At 39.7% G+C, this 15,316-nt stretch overlaps 1 protein-coding gene across 1 annotated transcript; it reads left to right on the top strand.

Annotated features, from left to right (window-relative positions):
- The first annotated feature begins 2,282 nt into the window (after positions 1–2,282).
- TOX (thymocyte selection associated high mobility group box) lies at positions 2,283–14,778 on the top strand. The gene is made up of 3 exons (XM_010169025.1): positions 2,283–2,665; positions 11,874–12,025; positions 14,331–14,778. The coding sequence occupies exons 1-3, from the start codon at positions 2,324–2,326 to the stop codon at positions 14,365–14,367; spliced, it is 531 nt and encodes a 176-aa protein (XP_010167327.1). The 5' UTR covers positions 2,283–2,323; the 3' UTR covers positions 14,368–14,778.
- The last annotated feature ends 538 nt before the right edge of the window (positions 14,779–15,316 follow it).

Raw genomic sequence — 15,316 nt, 5'->3', positions numbered from 1 at the left:
TTAAATGATACTAAGTATCTGATATCTCTGTAATTTTATCAGTATGGGCCATGCATTCACCACTTACGTGTGAACTCAGAATTACTCAATAATTAAATTGGTTCACCATATCTTTGTTAAAGAGGTGGATGGCAGCATCTTTGTAGTCACAAATTAAATATGAGTATATATCAATGTGCCACTAACAGAACTGCAAAGGGTTTTTGATACCTCCTCACCATGAGGAATTGTTTAACCAGCCTGCCTTTAGACACTTCAGGAGCAATTAAGCCTGCTTGGACCAGATAGTGTCTGCCAGCTACACCATGGAAAGGCAAGGTGTTTTCATGAGAGGATGATGCACTAAGTAAAACTTAAAGTTTCTCAAGAAAGAACACAGCATACACTTCCTGTAATGTGTAAAGAGCCCAGGACACTCAAGAGGAGGGTCCTGACCATGCTGCTAATTAGCAAACCTTCTTCTGAATCTCTCTAATCAGCCAAGCTGCCAGTCTTTGCTCCCACACTCACAAGTGTGTCCTACAAATAAAACTGGGAAGAGAAGGGGAAAATATTTCTCATGTTGTCATGAACATTAGTTTAGTATTTTAAAACTAATACCCCCAAAATGGCAGATTTTGCACCTGCTTTCAAGTTTTATCATTTACTATCTGTGGGTTTTTATGTCTGTGTCTGAATCCTGCAAACAGACATATAATACATATCGCACACATGTACACTCACATGCTAGCAGAGCCAGGCAGAGCCACAGAGGCAGAGGTTTTCATTCATTTTATCATATTCATGTAATTTTCCTTAGTTTACTAGAGAAAACAAGATTTTTGCCTAATGTAATGGCAGTTATACTTAGGGAAAATGAAGTTCTCTTTCCCATCATGATCATCGCCTATAATGAAGCAATTTCAGTAACACATGTGTCAGCAGGTTGTTGGGGATGGTACATCCTTCAGAAAGAATACAAATAGACTTCGCTGACCCTCGAGTGCTGAGAGTAACATGAAACTTACTCTGACTTGTAAACTGAGCAAACATGACATGGAGGTCACAGAATAAGGGCACATATGCATCTTTCAGCCCTTGCATTGACAAAGGGACTTCTTTCTCCAGAGGGACATTTCTGCCATTTTTTTCCAGCATGTTTCACCTTTCACTAACTATTAATCCCAGTATGACTTAATTGCAAATTGTGACTCCCACCTACAAGCTCATGGGAGTTAATTCTTAAATTTTTTCATCATTTATTTGAGCATACAGAGTTAGCACTGAGAAGATATAAAGAAAATAAGGATATAGAAAACAACATAACAAATTGAGTTTAAATCAAATGTAACAAGTTATAAATATTATAACAAAAAGTATTATTAAAATTTACATTCATTAATGGAAAGTTTTTATTACTAGCAGCTTTAGGAAATCAGGGTAGACCATAACATTTCCTAAAATCTGTGCATTGTCTAATATTTTATGCAATATTCTTCCAGATTTAGTAAAATAGCTTCTCTGTGTCTGGTATAGTCTAACATTTATATACACATCAGTTTTAAACAGAATTTTCAGAACTTTATGAACTGGATTAACAAAGGAATTTTTGCTTTATTCAGAATATTCTTATTTTTCTGAACACGTGGCTCATTAAACATGTTTCATACTGGCGTGGATAGCATCCCATCACAGAATACTTCAAAGTAAAGGTTTTGGCACAGCAACTAGCATATTTATTTGATGCAGTAGGACAGCTGTGGAAGGGGCTTAGCCTCTTCATCATGTTAGCTAACTGATAAAGCACTATTAGCAGTTATCAACATGTATGGTAAAGGACACTGAAGTTCTTATCCCTGGTTTGCAGATGGGAAAATGAGACATGTCAAAGATCACTGCAGACTTTTGCTGGAACCCATCCTCCTGAATCTCTTTTCAACTAGGCCATCAAATTTCAGGATTGTGGCTGCTTATGTGAATAAATATGACAGGCTTAGTTGTCTTTGTTGTGTACGTTATTGGGTCAGTGATGCCATTTCCAAGTTTGGAAACAGCAAAATGTCATGCTAGACCAGGAAACAGAGGAGCTAACTTATTTTTTCACAATGTTGAAGAGAAAATTGTAAGATAAAAGGGATAAATTATTTTTCTAGTGTAATAACCAAACTCCATTTCAAGGACAATTTGATGGTCTAGATATGTATTTTCCCATGGTGTGGCCCTTAAACAGACTCCAGGGAGTAGAAAGCAGCATTTTGTAGCTTCTAAGTATTGTCTGTTTTTTTGTTTTTCTCAACAGAGCTACAGTGAACCTGTTGACGTTAAAGCCTCCCCACAACCTCAGATGATGAATTCAAAGCAGTCAGTGTTTCATGGGGCCTCCCAGACTCACTCTGCACTGTACCTCAGTTCCCACTACCACCAACAACCAGGAATGAATCCTCACATCACTGCCATGCATGCCAATATCCCCAGGAACATAGCACCCAAGCCCAACAACCAAATGCCAGTGACTGTTTCCATAGCAAACATGGCTGTGTCCCCACCGCCGCCTCTTCAGATCAGCCCCCCTTTGCACCAGCATCTCAACATCCAGCAGCACCAGCCAATTTCAATGCAGCAGTCCATTGGGAACCAGCTACCGATGCAGGTCCAGTCTGCTTTGCATTCACCTACAATGCAGCAAGTAAGTTTGATCTTTCCTTATCTGGGGAATTTTCTTTTTGCGTGGGCAGGGGGTTGGGGGAGAGGAAAGGTTATCCAGAAGTTGACATGGTGAGGGAAATTTAAAGCTATGGATTAACTTTAACTTTGCAGAGTTCCAAAACTGTAGTAGTAGAGTTTCAGGGCTTAGTCTTTCAAAGGCAAGAACAAATGCATGAGTTTACCTAGATGATGGGGAACTTGAGTAGAATTGTTTGTGCTAGCAGCAACGTTCATCACATTCTTCTGAACATTAGACCTGTCTCTCCCCCAGACTCAGGAGGCATCCTTTAAATAGAAGTGTGTCCATCAATCCATCTGCAAATCTGGGAGTACCATGAAATAAAAGTGAAATACTGAGTCTTTGGGAAAAAGAATTTTTTTAAAAAAGGCAGACATGTCTAGAAAAAGTTATGCTTTTAGCTTTTGCTGTTGTCCTTGTGCTGACTGTGATGTGGAACAATCAGAGGGAATATGAAGCAACACAGGTGGTATTAAACATGCTAGATTAAGTGAACATGAGTATGTTAGTTTATGTTGCATTCATAACTTCATTTTACTATATATACCTTTTCTTTACTGGAAACAAGTGGGCTGTCTCTTGTATCCCAATATGGTGGCTTTTTTTTTTCTTTTTCATTCTTAGTGTTTTAGAGTTGATTCAGGATTTCTGAATGAACGCAGGCAAATAGGATAGGATTGTGACTTTTGCGCCCAGGCCTATGGAGAGGCTTAGAGCACATTCACTCTGCTGATTTCATGAGAGAAAATTTCCTTTTCTGTTGGATGAGATCCGACTATCAATAGTAAGATCTTGCTTTGCAAAGAGGCATTAGAATGAAAATTCTTTTGATGGAGTTTCAAGAATCTACAAAATTTGCATACAAAGCTTGTCAGTTTTGGTTGATAATGCATAGTCATGAACTTGCTGCATGTTTTGAATATCTCCGTAAATTCAGCTTTGCTAACAAGGCATTTGCATTTGCTTTCTAAGCCAGAAACATTTCCTCTCAAGATTGGTCTTTAGAGTTGGGAATACCTGAAGACAAAACACAGCTTCTAGCTTGGAGAAAGAAATTTTAACAGGGAAAGAAATTTTCCACAGCAGGACAAAAAAAAAAAAAAAAAAAAAAAAAGAGTTGAAAGCAATCTGGACTGATAAATCTAGTTATTCAGAAGGTAAACCAAGGTGCACTCAGAATGATCTGGAATTTTTCAAAGACTTTGATCAGAGTGATTTGGAGTAATTAGACAGGAAGGAAAATTTGTAAAGTGTTTACAAGTCCGGTTTATTTTTCACGATCAGAGTAAACAGACCCAACAGACTTATGACAACACAAATGTGGTGTCTTTTACTGTCATGTATTCCTGAAGGTTTTCCTATTAGTTAGAAAGCCAGTGTCCTCGGAGAGCCCATGCTCAAATCTCCGATAAACTCAGGAGCTAACCCCAAGCCTGAGGAGCCAGAATTAGCTGGAGGAAGTCCTAGACAGGTGAGCCAGGAGTCTGGAGATCCTAAGCTTGATGGAATCGTGGTTGAACGATTGAGGCTCAGAGCAATGAGAGACAAAGCAATATACAGAAACTCAATGCAGTACCCTGATTCATTTACTAAACATGAAAAACTACATCTGTGACAGCAGCCTGCTGACATTGTATAGTTATATTTCAGCGAGTTTTTATTGAGAAGTGATTCAGTCTTCCAAGTTCAGATTGTTTGCCAAGTTCAGTGTCACTTGTACATTACTTGTGCAGAGCAGAGCTTTGGAAGATCAAACACCTTATGTCTACAGGACACTAGGTTGTAGAAAACAGATGTCTAGAAGTCAATATGTAGACCTGTATCATTATGAGTCTTTTCCTTTACTAAGTACAAGTGTAGTAAATTTAAAAATGCTATAACTCCGTGTCCCTGCTCTCCATTGTTAAACTCATGAAAGGTTAGGTTAAATACTTTTTAGCTACTTATATTCCTTAGTCAGAAAGACTGATGCTTATAATGAAGATACCATGATGAGATACTTCTGAGCTTCACTCAAGGTGACAAGTGCTTATTACCTGTTGAAATGCTACACCGCCAATCTTAATTTAATTTCTCTCTAAGCACTGTGGAACATCTGCAAACCAGTTTACATTTCTTATGCTCCTGCTTTTGTTTCAAAGTAATACAGCTTTTGAGATCTGGAAAATCTATGTAATTTCACTTTAGAATATTTGTAATTTTATTATTATTATTAGTAGTATACAACAGTTTACAGGGTTTGTGAATTGAGTTTGAGTATAGAAACCATTTGCAGCCCTGAGGAAAAGGACTTGGGGGTACTAGTGGATGAAAAGCTGGACATGAGCCACCAATGTGCATCTGCAGCCCAGAAGGCCAATCGCATCCTGGGGTAAATCAAAAGAATTGTGGCCAGCAGATTGAGAGAGGTGATTCTGCCCCTCTACTCTGCTCTGGTGAGACCTCACCTGGAATACTGCATCCAGCTCTGGAGCCCTCAACACAAGAAGGACATGTACCTGTTGGAGCATGTCCGGAGGAGGGCCACAAAAATAATCAAAGGGCTGGAGCCCCTCTCCTATGAAGACAGGCTGAGACACTTTGGGTTGTTCAGCCTGGAGAAAAGAAGGCTCCGGGGACACCTTATAGCAGCCTTCCAGTACCTGAAAGGTGCCTATAAGAAAGCTGGGGAAGAACTGTTCACAAGGGCATGTAGCAATAGGAAAAGGGGTAATGGTTTTAAACTAGAAAAGGGTAGATTTAGTTTGGATATTAAGAAAAAGTTCTTCAATATGAGAGTGGTAGATCATTGGAACAGTTTGCCCAGAGAGGTGATGGAGGCCCTGTCCCTGGAGATATTCAAGGTCAGGCTTGATGGGGCTCTGAGCAACCTGCTCTACTAAAGATGTCCCTGCTTACTGCAGGAGGGTTGGACTAGCTGACCTTTGAAGGTCCCTTCCAAGCCAATACATTCTATGAATCTATGCTTTAAAGAGTGATGTTGGCAAAGACAAAGCAAACAGTATTAAATTTTAGGGCAACAGGTGTACTAATACTGCTATGATTTGCCATGCCAGAGCAGAACAGTGGTATCCTGACTCTTGCTTAGTCATACTCAAGAAGTGTTACAGAATACTATCCTCAGGATTTCATACTGCCTTAGAACATGGAGGAGAGGTTGGCCAAAAGGAGGCAAATAGCAAGAAGTCCAGATACTGTAACCTGAAAGTAAAGGCCTCTTTCTGATTCAGTTGTCAAAGGACTCTGCTCTCCCTTCTGCTCAAAACTGAACAAACATTCTGCTGATCACAGAGCATGATAAAGAGGAAAAGACACAGTGGAAAAAAAACCTGAGCCCTCCAAATGATGAGGGCAAAGAAGAGGCACCACTCTGTATGTCTGACCAGTGGTGAGGAGGGAAGGAGGACTCTGGATATGAGGTCCCCAGCTGCACAGTGTAGACCACTCGGCTACATAGAAAGACAGCCAAGGAGAATGGGAGAACATGTAGCTGATAAAGCAGAAGTGATAGTTGCTTTTAATTCAACTTTTTTTCACTTCCTCTTCCCACGACTGTTTGATTTCCTCCATGCTAAAGGTGTGGCCACCCTAAGCCTTTTCCAAAGAGTCCAGCGGGCATCTAATTTATATAAGCAGCAAGAACAGAAACTAATTAACATCCTGCTCCCTACAGCGTGACTTGCAACAGGAAGCAGTTTCCTTTTCAGAAACCTCACCACTGCTCATAGCAAACAGACTAATACACTTTAAGAAGAAATGTGGTAAATTTTCTCATGTCACACTGCAGCATGAAGCTTAATAATCAAGAGAAGAGTAAGTCTTCCAACAGCTTCCCAGCAGTCTTCTGCAGACATTGCAGACTTCCCTGGCTGGGCACCACCATTGCAGACAGCCAGCCGTGGTGTAGGCATGTTAGTAGCAGCAGTCACAGCTCCCACTGGTGGTGGGTTCTGATTTTTTTCCTTTTTTTCCCCAACATCCATCTTTGAAATAGTTTGTGGCTTACTAGTGTGATGCTCTAGTAGCAGGCTCTGGGAATCCCTGCTCTCTACAGATCCCCTGCTTTAACACTGGTGGCTCTGGGAGATATGGTCACTTGTTTTCTCCAGGAGAGGGAGGATAGTTTCTAATCAAAGATCATCTTGTAGTACGTCTGAAGGACTGCCAACTCCAAGAAAAAACACATAAAGATCCAGATTTCAGTCCTGGCAGGCAGGAACACAGTTGTCCAAAACCACTGTGCATGAAATCCACGAACTCTCCTTCTGTGCATAGCTTTGAGGAGGGACTGATAAGAAGTGCTGACCTAGAGAGAGAGTTCTGCCCCCACTGATGCCAGGACAATGAGCTGATCTTCATCAGCTCCACAGGGAACAACATGTCCTTCTCCACTTCAAGTAGCCCTTGCCTGCACGTGTGCAACTGACAAACCAAGAGACACTGCCAGCTGGAGAAGGGCAATCTCCTCCAGGAGACTAAAGAACATTGAGAAGATGAGAAGAGTTGGTAACCAAAAATCCTCGGTGAATGCAGAATTTATGTTATTTTTAAAATCAATTAATTCTGTGGAATATGCAGCTGATGTAATGCATCCAAATTGTTCTGAAATGCACAAGGGAAAGTAAAATTTAGGTATTAGCATTTTGGTTGTATGCCTGGCATTAGTAAATATTTTTTAATTTCTTTTAAACAGTCTTCTCTAGTTTGTTATCTAAATATTTTTTGTAAGTTCTGCAAAGTAGACTATTTTGTCTCTATTCCTTTCTGTTCCAAAATGGTTAATTAATAAATTAATAAGGGGCACTACTTTAGACCTTTGGGGTGCTTATTTACAGTGTTGACCCTTTACACTGTAAAAAAATGACCATTTAGTTCTATTCTCATACTTAGATTTAAATTAGTTACTGATTTTTATGATATTTAATTTCTAATTCTGAAATATATGGTATTTTTTAGAAATATTATTAACAGCAGCCGTGTTAAAGTTTTATTTTGTTAAAGTCTAAATCCACTGTGCAGCAGATTTTCTTTCATCCACTTTTGCCACACTGGAAAAATTGCAGCAGATTAGAAGAGTGTGATTTTTCTTTCATTAAATGCTTCTGTGCGCATCTTATCACTGTACTCTGTTTTGACTGATATAGAGTTACTTCTCTCCAATCTGTTTCTTAGGTTTGACATGATGTTTAATTCTTATTTAGTTGGTATCAGGTGATCTGAAGCTTAACCCTTGTCATTCAAATCAGCATGATTTCTCCGAAGTTCAGGCTAAAATGGTGTCTGAAACTGCAACCTGTTTTCTTCTGCAAAGTCTTTTTTTCCTTTCTGTACTCAGACAGACACTTGTGCTTCTTTCTGAGCATTTTCCCTCCACATCCCCCTTCCAGCCTGGTGTACTGTGCTGTTTTGTGTGAAGATTGATGAGACCAAGGTTGACTCCCTCCCAAATAGGTTACTTGTTAAGGAACCCTTGTCAGTAGCCCTTCTGGAAGCATCACCTTCCCTTCTTAAAATCTTTCACCCAAGCATTGGGTGGGGTGGTGTGTCCCAATACAATCCCTGTCCCACTTCAGGTCACAGGTAGAGCAAGCAAAACTAGATTCTAATGTCTAATAACCATGGCTGCAAGGGTATGCATAACAAAGAAGAAGATCAATGTATGTCATTTTTTTTTAAATAATAATAACTCCTTTCAGTCTACTTTTAGGTATTTCTTTTCCTTTAGAAAATAAATGTATACAGCAAGATGATTGCATAGCCTGCCAAAAATAATAGTCTCATTTTTTCTGGTATATATTGTATACAGTAAACTCATGGACCTGCTGTATTTGTCCAGATTTCTTCCTCTTTTTTGCTAAGCTTTGTCTTCGAATGAGGTCAAGAGAAAAAAAAAAACCATTAATATCTGTCAACTTCCTTTATAACCTTAAGGAAAAATCTTTGTATGATATCACACAGACAGATTTTCAATTTCCTTGTGTAATAAACAGATGCTTTAGGATTTGGATGTAATTTAAAGGTTTAAAATATCACATTGAGATTGATGAATAAATCAGTTGTGAAGACAAAAACATTGATGCCTGTTGAAAATACCTCTCCAGACAGGCAGGAAATGAAATTAGTTCCCAGTAAAGTGTGGAGATGAAGATCACTGTTTAGTTCTGCTGCAGGCTTTTTAGGACTTGCTACAGTGGCACAACGAAACTGCTAGGGCTACAGAAATCTAATTAAAGAGCAAATGTCCCTCCTGACATCGAATTAATCTTTATCAAGTTCCCTATTTTTATTTCAATCTGGAACAAGAAAATGAAATTTAACATTCAAGGCATGTTGCAAAACAGTTGGTGATTTTCTCTTGAGCATTACAATGCAAAAACATTCAGCATTGTTTAATTAGACCTCAAAGCACTCATTTTCTGAGCACTTTTTATTTCATCATTGTTTGTTAAGGGCTTACATAAATAATACACAAATATTTACTACGAGCCTGGTACAAGTCTGTCTCCCTCTGTTGTACAGTTCTGTATTTCCAGAGCTTTTTCTGTTGATTAAAAAGCTGAAGTAATTACTGTTTATACTTTAAACGTCACCATACTTTATCAGTCTTTCACATTGAGTTCAGGTTTCTTAAATTACTTTGCCTTAACAAGTATGCTTTCCAACACACACATTGCTGGTAATCCAGTAGCCCTCAGCCCCGGTGGGACTGCTGAGCTGCAGCAGCTAAACTACTTCTGGAGCTGGAGCCTGGCTCAGGTACCTCTGCACCACCTTAATTTTACCACATGAGCATGTCCTAAGAAACAGGCCCCTATCCCAGGCAGTTATTAATTAAACAGGCTTGCCAGGTCCCAACCTTAACATGAGACATATTCAGTCCCAACGCAAATGCACGCATGCTTTGCTGGAAGAGAGCAAAAGCAATTTGGCTCTGGTCACAAAAAACCTGAGAAAATATCAGAATCAGTCCCCACACAGTTCCAAGCTGGCATTTAAACCACAGGCCCATCCTCCAGTATCTAAGCTATTTTATTTGTCCTAAATCTAGAAGAAATGGAATGAACATTGCACTGATGGTTTCTTCCTTTTATTTGGGGAACTGTGTCTTCTTGTTGCATGAGTACTTGAGCCTCTGTGCCTGCTCACTTGCATGCTTCACTACAGCACTGCTGGAGCTACTGACCCCGTATAGAATTTTTCTTGTATATGATTGTTTCATGAAGACTGATAAGAGAGAGCTCAGGGGCTTTGCTACTAAAGGTAAGCCTGAGTGCCTGAGGGCAGGATGTGTTTCTGTAGATGGTTTCCTCTTACAGCTAGATTAGAAAGGCCATATGGGTGATGTTTTGTATAAAAATTGTGATGAAGATATACAAACCCCATTTTTCTGCCTTCTAATTAAAGTCATTGGGAAGTCTGCTCAATTACAGTTTCCTTTAGATTGGTTGCAGGCATGGGGGTTGTTTATGCAGCCTGATGTGCAGGTTTAAAGCCTGGTGAAAACGTTGTGTGTAGACCATGGGGGTTACGGTCATGACGGGTGGATTTTTTTTTACCTTATTGGCAAGGCAGTATATGTTACATGACAAGTACATGCTGAATTTAGCTTGTGAACTTGCCCACTGCTAATGATCTGTCTCTTGAAGTCATCAGGGACAAAGTGAGGCTTCAGAGACTGTTTAAGGTACTGCGGTGTGGATTGGGATATCTTCCTTATGGAAGAGATTATGGAGGAAAGTTATGCTTATTTACAGCCTAGACGAGAATCTGCAGTTGGGATGAGTGGAGTGAGGTGATGGTGTACATAAGAGGCATGGCAGTGCAGAACAACTGCAGGACCTCTGGGGAAGAGATGGAGTACAACCCACCAAGAAAAAGGGATGTGAAGAAGGAAGTGGCATGTTATATTTGAAGGAAGCTCATTTCTGGGGATTAAGTGGGCCAGGGAGAAACTGGGAATACTCATTTGTCTTGATCAAAAGTAGTGTGGCTGACTTGTTAAACTTACAGAAAAAAAACAGCTCTTCCAAAATTCCTGTCTTAATGAAGGCTGTGTATATGAAGCAATTGCACATAATCCACTACAGTTTAAAATGAAAAGCTATGAGCTTTAATCCTATCTGTTCTGTATGTGGACTTTGGCCAGAAGAACTGTGTCTTGGTTCAAGTTCAGTTCCTAGTTTAGGAGCTATACATCCAGTTAACTTGAGTGGAAATTGTATGCCCTTGCCCCAGGAAGGACTTTGGTCCAGTTTCTTTCAGCAAACATTTGGTTTTCTATGGCATTCCCATACTTTTACCCAATGTGGTTCTAATTTTACAGGAACATGATGTACATTTATACAGGGTGAACCAGATAGACTAGCCTTGAAATTTCAATTGTTCTCCTGGTTTTGAAGCACAGCATTTAAACATCTTCATATATCAAAAGAGCTAAAAATTATTATGACTTTTCATATGACAGATAGTTCAGGGAGCCGGTTAGATGCCTCTTTGTAACTCCCACTTTTTTTCCTCATCTTCTTGGCTTCAAAAAGCAGGTTATTCTGTGCTACTTTCACTACATTAGTCCAACAACTGTTAAAAAGCTTTGGTTGAATTTCTGTTTAGTTGAGAGAGAAGTACAAATAAAAGAAGCAGCAGATGGTCCCTTTGTGACTGAATTAAGAAAAAGGGGTTTGAGAACAATATGTGAATAGGTGTAGTCTAATAAAACAGTCAGCCACCTGCTGCCTACATCCTTCAAAAAGATACTGTTGCATATTCTGGGAATTAACGGCTTGTGTGTGTCCTTACATTTAATCTAAATGGAAGCTCTAAGGAGCAAACAGATCTCTCTGCCCCAGTGCTGATTGAGTTGTTCTCTTGGTTTTGAATTCTTTCTGCTCTGTCCCTTTTACTGTCATCCTGTGACTGTGTAATAGCTAACAATGATTTGGCAGTGCTTCGTTTCTTAAATTAAAGAAAGATTTTAAAATTTAGGAAGCACCTACACATTTTTTGTTATTTTAAGTTTTATAACCTACATTACATTAAGTTTTATAACCTACATTACACCTGGAAAAGAAGTACGCTACCATTTCACAGTACACACCATTTGGGTTTTTTTAATTCACCCAACCTGTTGCTTGGTTTCCATACATTGTAATGTACTTGCTTTCTCCTCTAGGGATTTTCTCTTCAGCCTGAATATCAGAATATCATCAATCCAACATCAACAGCTGCACAAGTTGTTACTCAAGCAATGGAGTATGTTCGTTCAGGGTGCAGAAATCCTCCAGCACAGACTGTGGACTGGAATAATGACTACTGCAGTAATGGGTAAGCAGCCAGTGATTGCCACCTTGCGTTGAGCAGTATTCATGACACGAGTATCTGACAATTTGGAAACAGCTTTGTTGCCTGTTTACCTACAGTATTATAGAAGTGCATCTGTGATGGCACTGTATTTATTCAGCAGTTGTACTGTTGTGGGAGAACAAGTTTTCAATACATATGTTTATTAGACATTGTTGACACCTTATCACAGCACATACACTTTGGTCTTAGAGAACTTCCATTCCTTAGAAAATCAGAACTGAAAGCTTAGGGATGTGTAGGAATGGATTGTTAAGGTCACTGCCTCCTATACCTCCTACTTAAGAGGCAAATGGCATGAACTATTTTCTCCAAGTACTCCATTGCTGAGGAGAGCTTGCTACTAGTGAAAACAACTAGTTTGGGTTATGAAAACCCACATCAGTGAGATGCAGGGGTGATGCGTGTGATACAAGATATGTGGAAGGGAATGACGTGAAGATCACATGACTGTAACCAGAAACAAAACACCATACCTGTAGGAGCTCTGTGCCCCTTCCATAAGGTTAGTGTCCCCTTCAAAGCCAACAACTCCTCTGCAGCATGTTTTTTTGTGGGGCCATGTTACTGTCCCCAGAACTGCCTGGGAACATTTAAAACTCTGAAAAAAAGGTATCTTTTGAGTTTTAAATGATAGGTGTTGTGCCTTGTGAACATGCCCACCAGCCTGACCTCCCCTTGACATTGGCGTGTATCCCCAAGGCAAAGGCAGATAAAAGCTCTTGGTTGGTACCAAAGTGTCAAATCCAGTGCAGATGAATGAACACAAAGCAGAACTAAAGACCAGTTTCACTCATTACATTTACTCAAACTGAGAATGTCACTTGCATTCTTGTTTTAAAGTATTTCTGGAACTCAAACTAGAACTGAACAAAAATCTTTTTCTGGTTACTAGCTCAGAGTAACACCTTGACTAGAATCTGCTGACACTGAGGCAAACTTTAACTAATATGCACAGCAGCATCAGTTTCCCCCATGGCTATCCCTGTTGCCCCATGATTTGCCCACTTGTTCAGCAGAACGATCTTGCTTCTGTGCTGTACCACCATAATGTCTTGATCTGTGCTGCAGGCCCTTGTAGGAGCCTACCCAGCCCACAGACTTTTATACCCACTTAAACTGAGCTCTGAATAGACTGTCCTCTGTCAAACAGGCCATAGCCACCTGTGACTTTGACTCCTGGTCTCTTCTGGAAAAAACAATGTGTGACCATTTCCAGCAGCACCCTCTGAGTGCCCACTGGGCATAACTATCCATCAGCAGAAGCTTTCTCTGAGCAGAGCCTATGTAGATAGGGCTTTGTGAATCTGTGTACAAGGATTTAACAAATCTCTGCAAATTTATTGGCATAAATTGCCAGTGCAGCGTAGCTCACTCTGTGAGCAGCCAGTGCTGCTCCCAGACTCCAAACCAAGCAAGCTGTGAAGCTGTGGAAGAACAGAACTGGTACCTGGGTTTTGGCAAGGAAGGAGATTGAGAGTAAAGCCTCTCTCCCAGAAAATCTCTGCAGTGTGAACCAGGCCCCATCAGTGATGTTTTTTTCTGTTTTAAATGTTATTTTTTTTTTCTGACTTCTGCAGACTGTTCTGATTTAGGAACTGGTAAATGACTCCTTTTTGCTCTGAACTGTTATGGTTCTGTTGAAGCTGAGACTCAGCAAGAATTGAATGTAAAAGTGCGTTAGACACAGTGCCTTGGTGGAAGGTCTCCTGTAGAGCCTGGTCTTCAGTAGAGAGTTGGTCTAGTTGACTCTGCCAGAAGCTTTTGGTGTTCCCTTCTGCATGCTTACCTGAACCTGCCATCCAATATGTTTTGGCTGTGTCTGTATCAGTAAACAAAATGGGCTAGAGATCTCAGTGTCTGGCACACATGTTCATGTTCCCAAGCTCTGCTACCCTCTAAGGAAAGTGGCCACGTCATATAGGGTGCTTAAGGAGTATTGTTCCAAGACCAGTGCGAAACCCTCTGTTGTACCTATGTGGTCTGTGAGAGAGGGATAGTCAGTGCTATCAACCCACTAGTGCAGGTGGTCCCAAAACAGGGCTTAAACCCATGTCTAGTTTAGAGCCAGATGTAGTCTCCAGGTTGCTACATGCCACTATGGCACAAGGATTTTTCTTGTTATCACCATGGTAATGCAGCTGTAGTTCAGTGATATGCTTGGAATTAATGACATGCAATAGGGCTGTGGGGTTTTTTTTGGAAGAATAGGACTAAAAATTTTACAAAATTTTGAAAAATCACATTTGTTCTTTTTCTCTTTGAACAGGGGCATGCAGAGGGACAAAGCGCTCTACCTTACCTGAAAATCTGAAACACCTCTCCTTTCCACTGAGGAATGCAGGGAAGTCTTTTCATCATGGATTGCTTTATGCAGTCAAGGCAGTTCTGCATTTTATTAGGAAATACAAGTTGCTAAGCACTTAGGACTATTTGAGCTTGTGGGTCACCCACTCTGGGAAAAATAGTCTTGCTTCTTTCTTTTTCTTTCTTCCCCGTCCCCCCACCCATTTTTTTTCTCTTTTTCCTTTCCACCCCTACCCTGAGATCCTTTATCGGACATTGCTTTTATTCTTCCCTGAAGGAAACTTGGACCATTCAGATTTTATGTTGGTTTTTGCTGTGAAGTGCTGCGATAGTAACTGCCTTAGCAACTGTAGATGTCTTGGATAAAAGTCCTGGATTTTCCATTGGTTTTTCATAATGGGTGTTTATATGAAACTACTAAAGACTTTTTAAATGGCTTGATGTAGCAGTCATAGCAAGTTTGTAAATAGCATCTATGTTACACTCTCCTAGAGTATAAAATGTGAATGTTTTTGTAGCTAATTGTAATTGAAACTGGCTCATTCCAGTTTATTGATTTCACAATAAGGATTAAATTGGCAAACATTCATATTTTTACTTCATTTTTAAACAACTGACTAATAGTTCTATATTTTCAAAGTATTTGGAGAAAAAAAATAAAATATTCCCAAATGATATTAATTAATAATATTGGCTTTGTCTCATGAAATAAACAAAAAAAAAAAAAAAAAGGGAAAAAACCTAATTGATAAAGAGCAAACACATTTATTTTGTACTGCCTAAAAATGCTTCTTTTTTTTTAAAGAAAATCACTTTATGTGTACTGGCTAGTAAACATCATTTAAGCCCTTTTATGTATAAAACTGCCAAATGCTTACCTGGTATTTTATTAGATGCAGAAACAGATTGGAGACAGCTAAATTATAACCTTTACATATGGCTATGTAT

Source organism: Antrostomus carolinensis, unplaced genomic scaffold (genome assembly GCF_000700745.2).
Source record: "Antrostomus carolinensis isolate BGI_N321 unplaced genomic scaffold, ASM70074v2 scaffold22195, whole genome shotgun sequence".
NCBI lineage: Eukaryota > Metazoa > Chordata > Aves > Caprimulgiformes > Caprimulgidae > Antrostomus > Antrostomus carolinensis.
The sequence above is the reverse complement of the archived record's forward strand: the minus strand, read 5'-3'. Positions and strand labels throughout refer to the sequence as shown.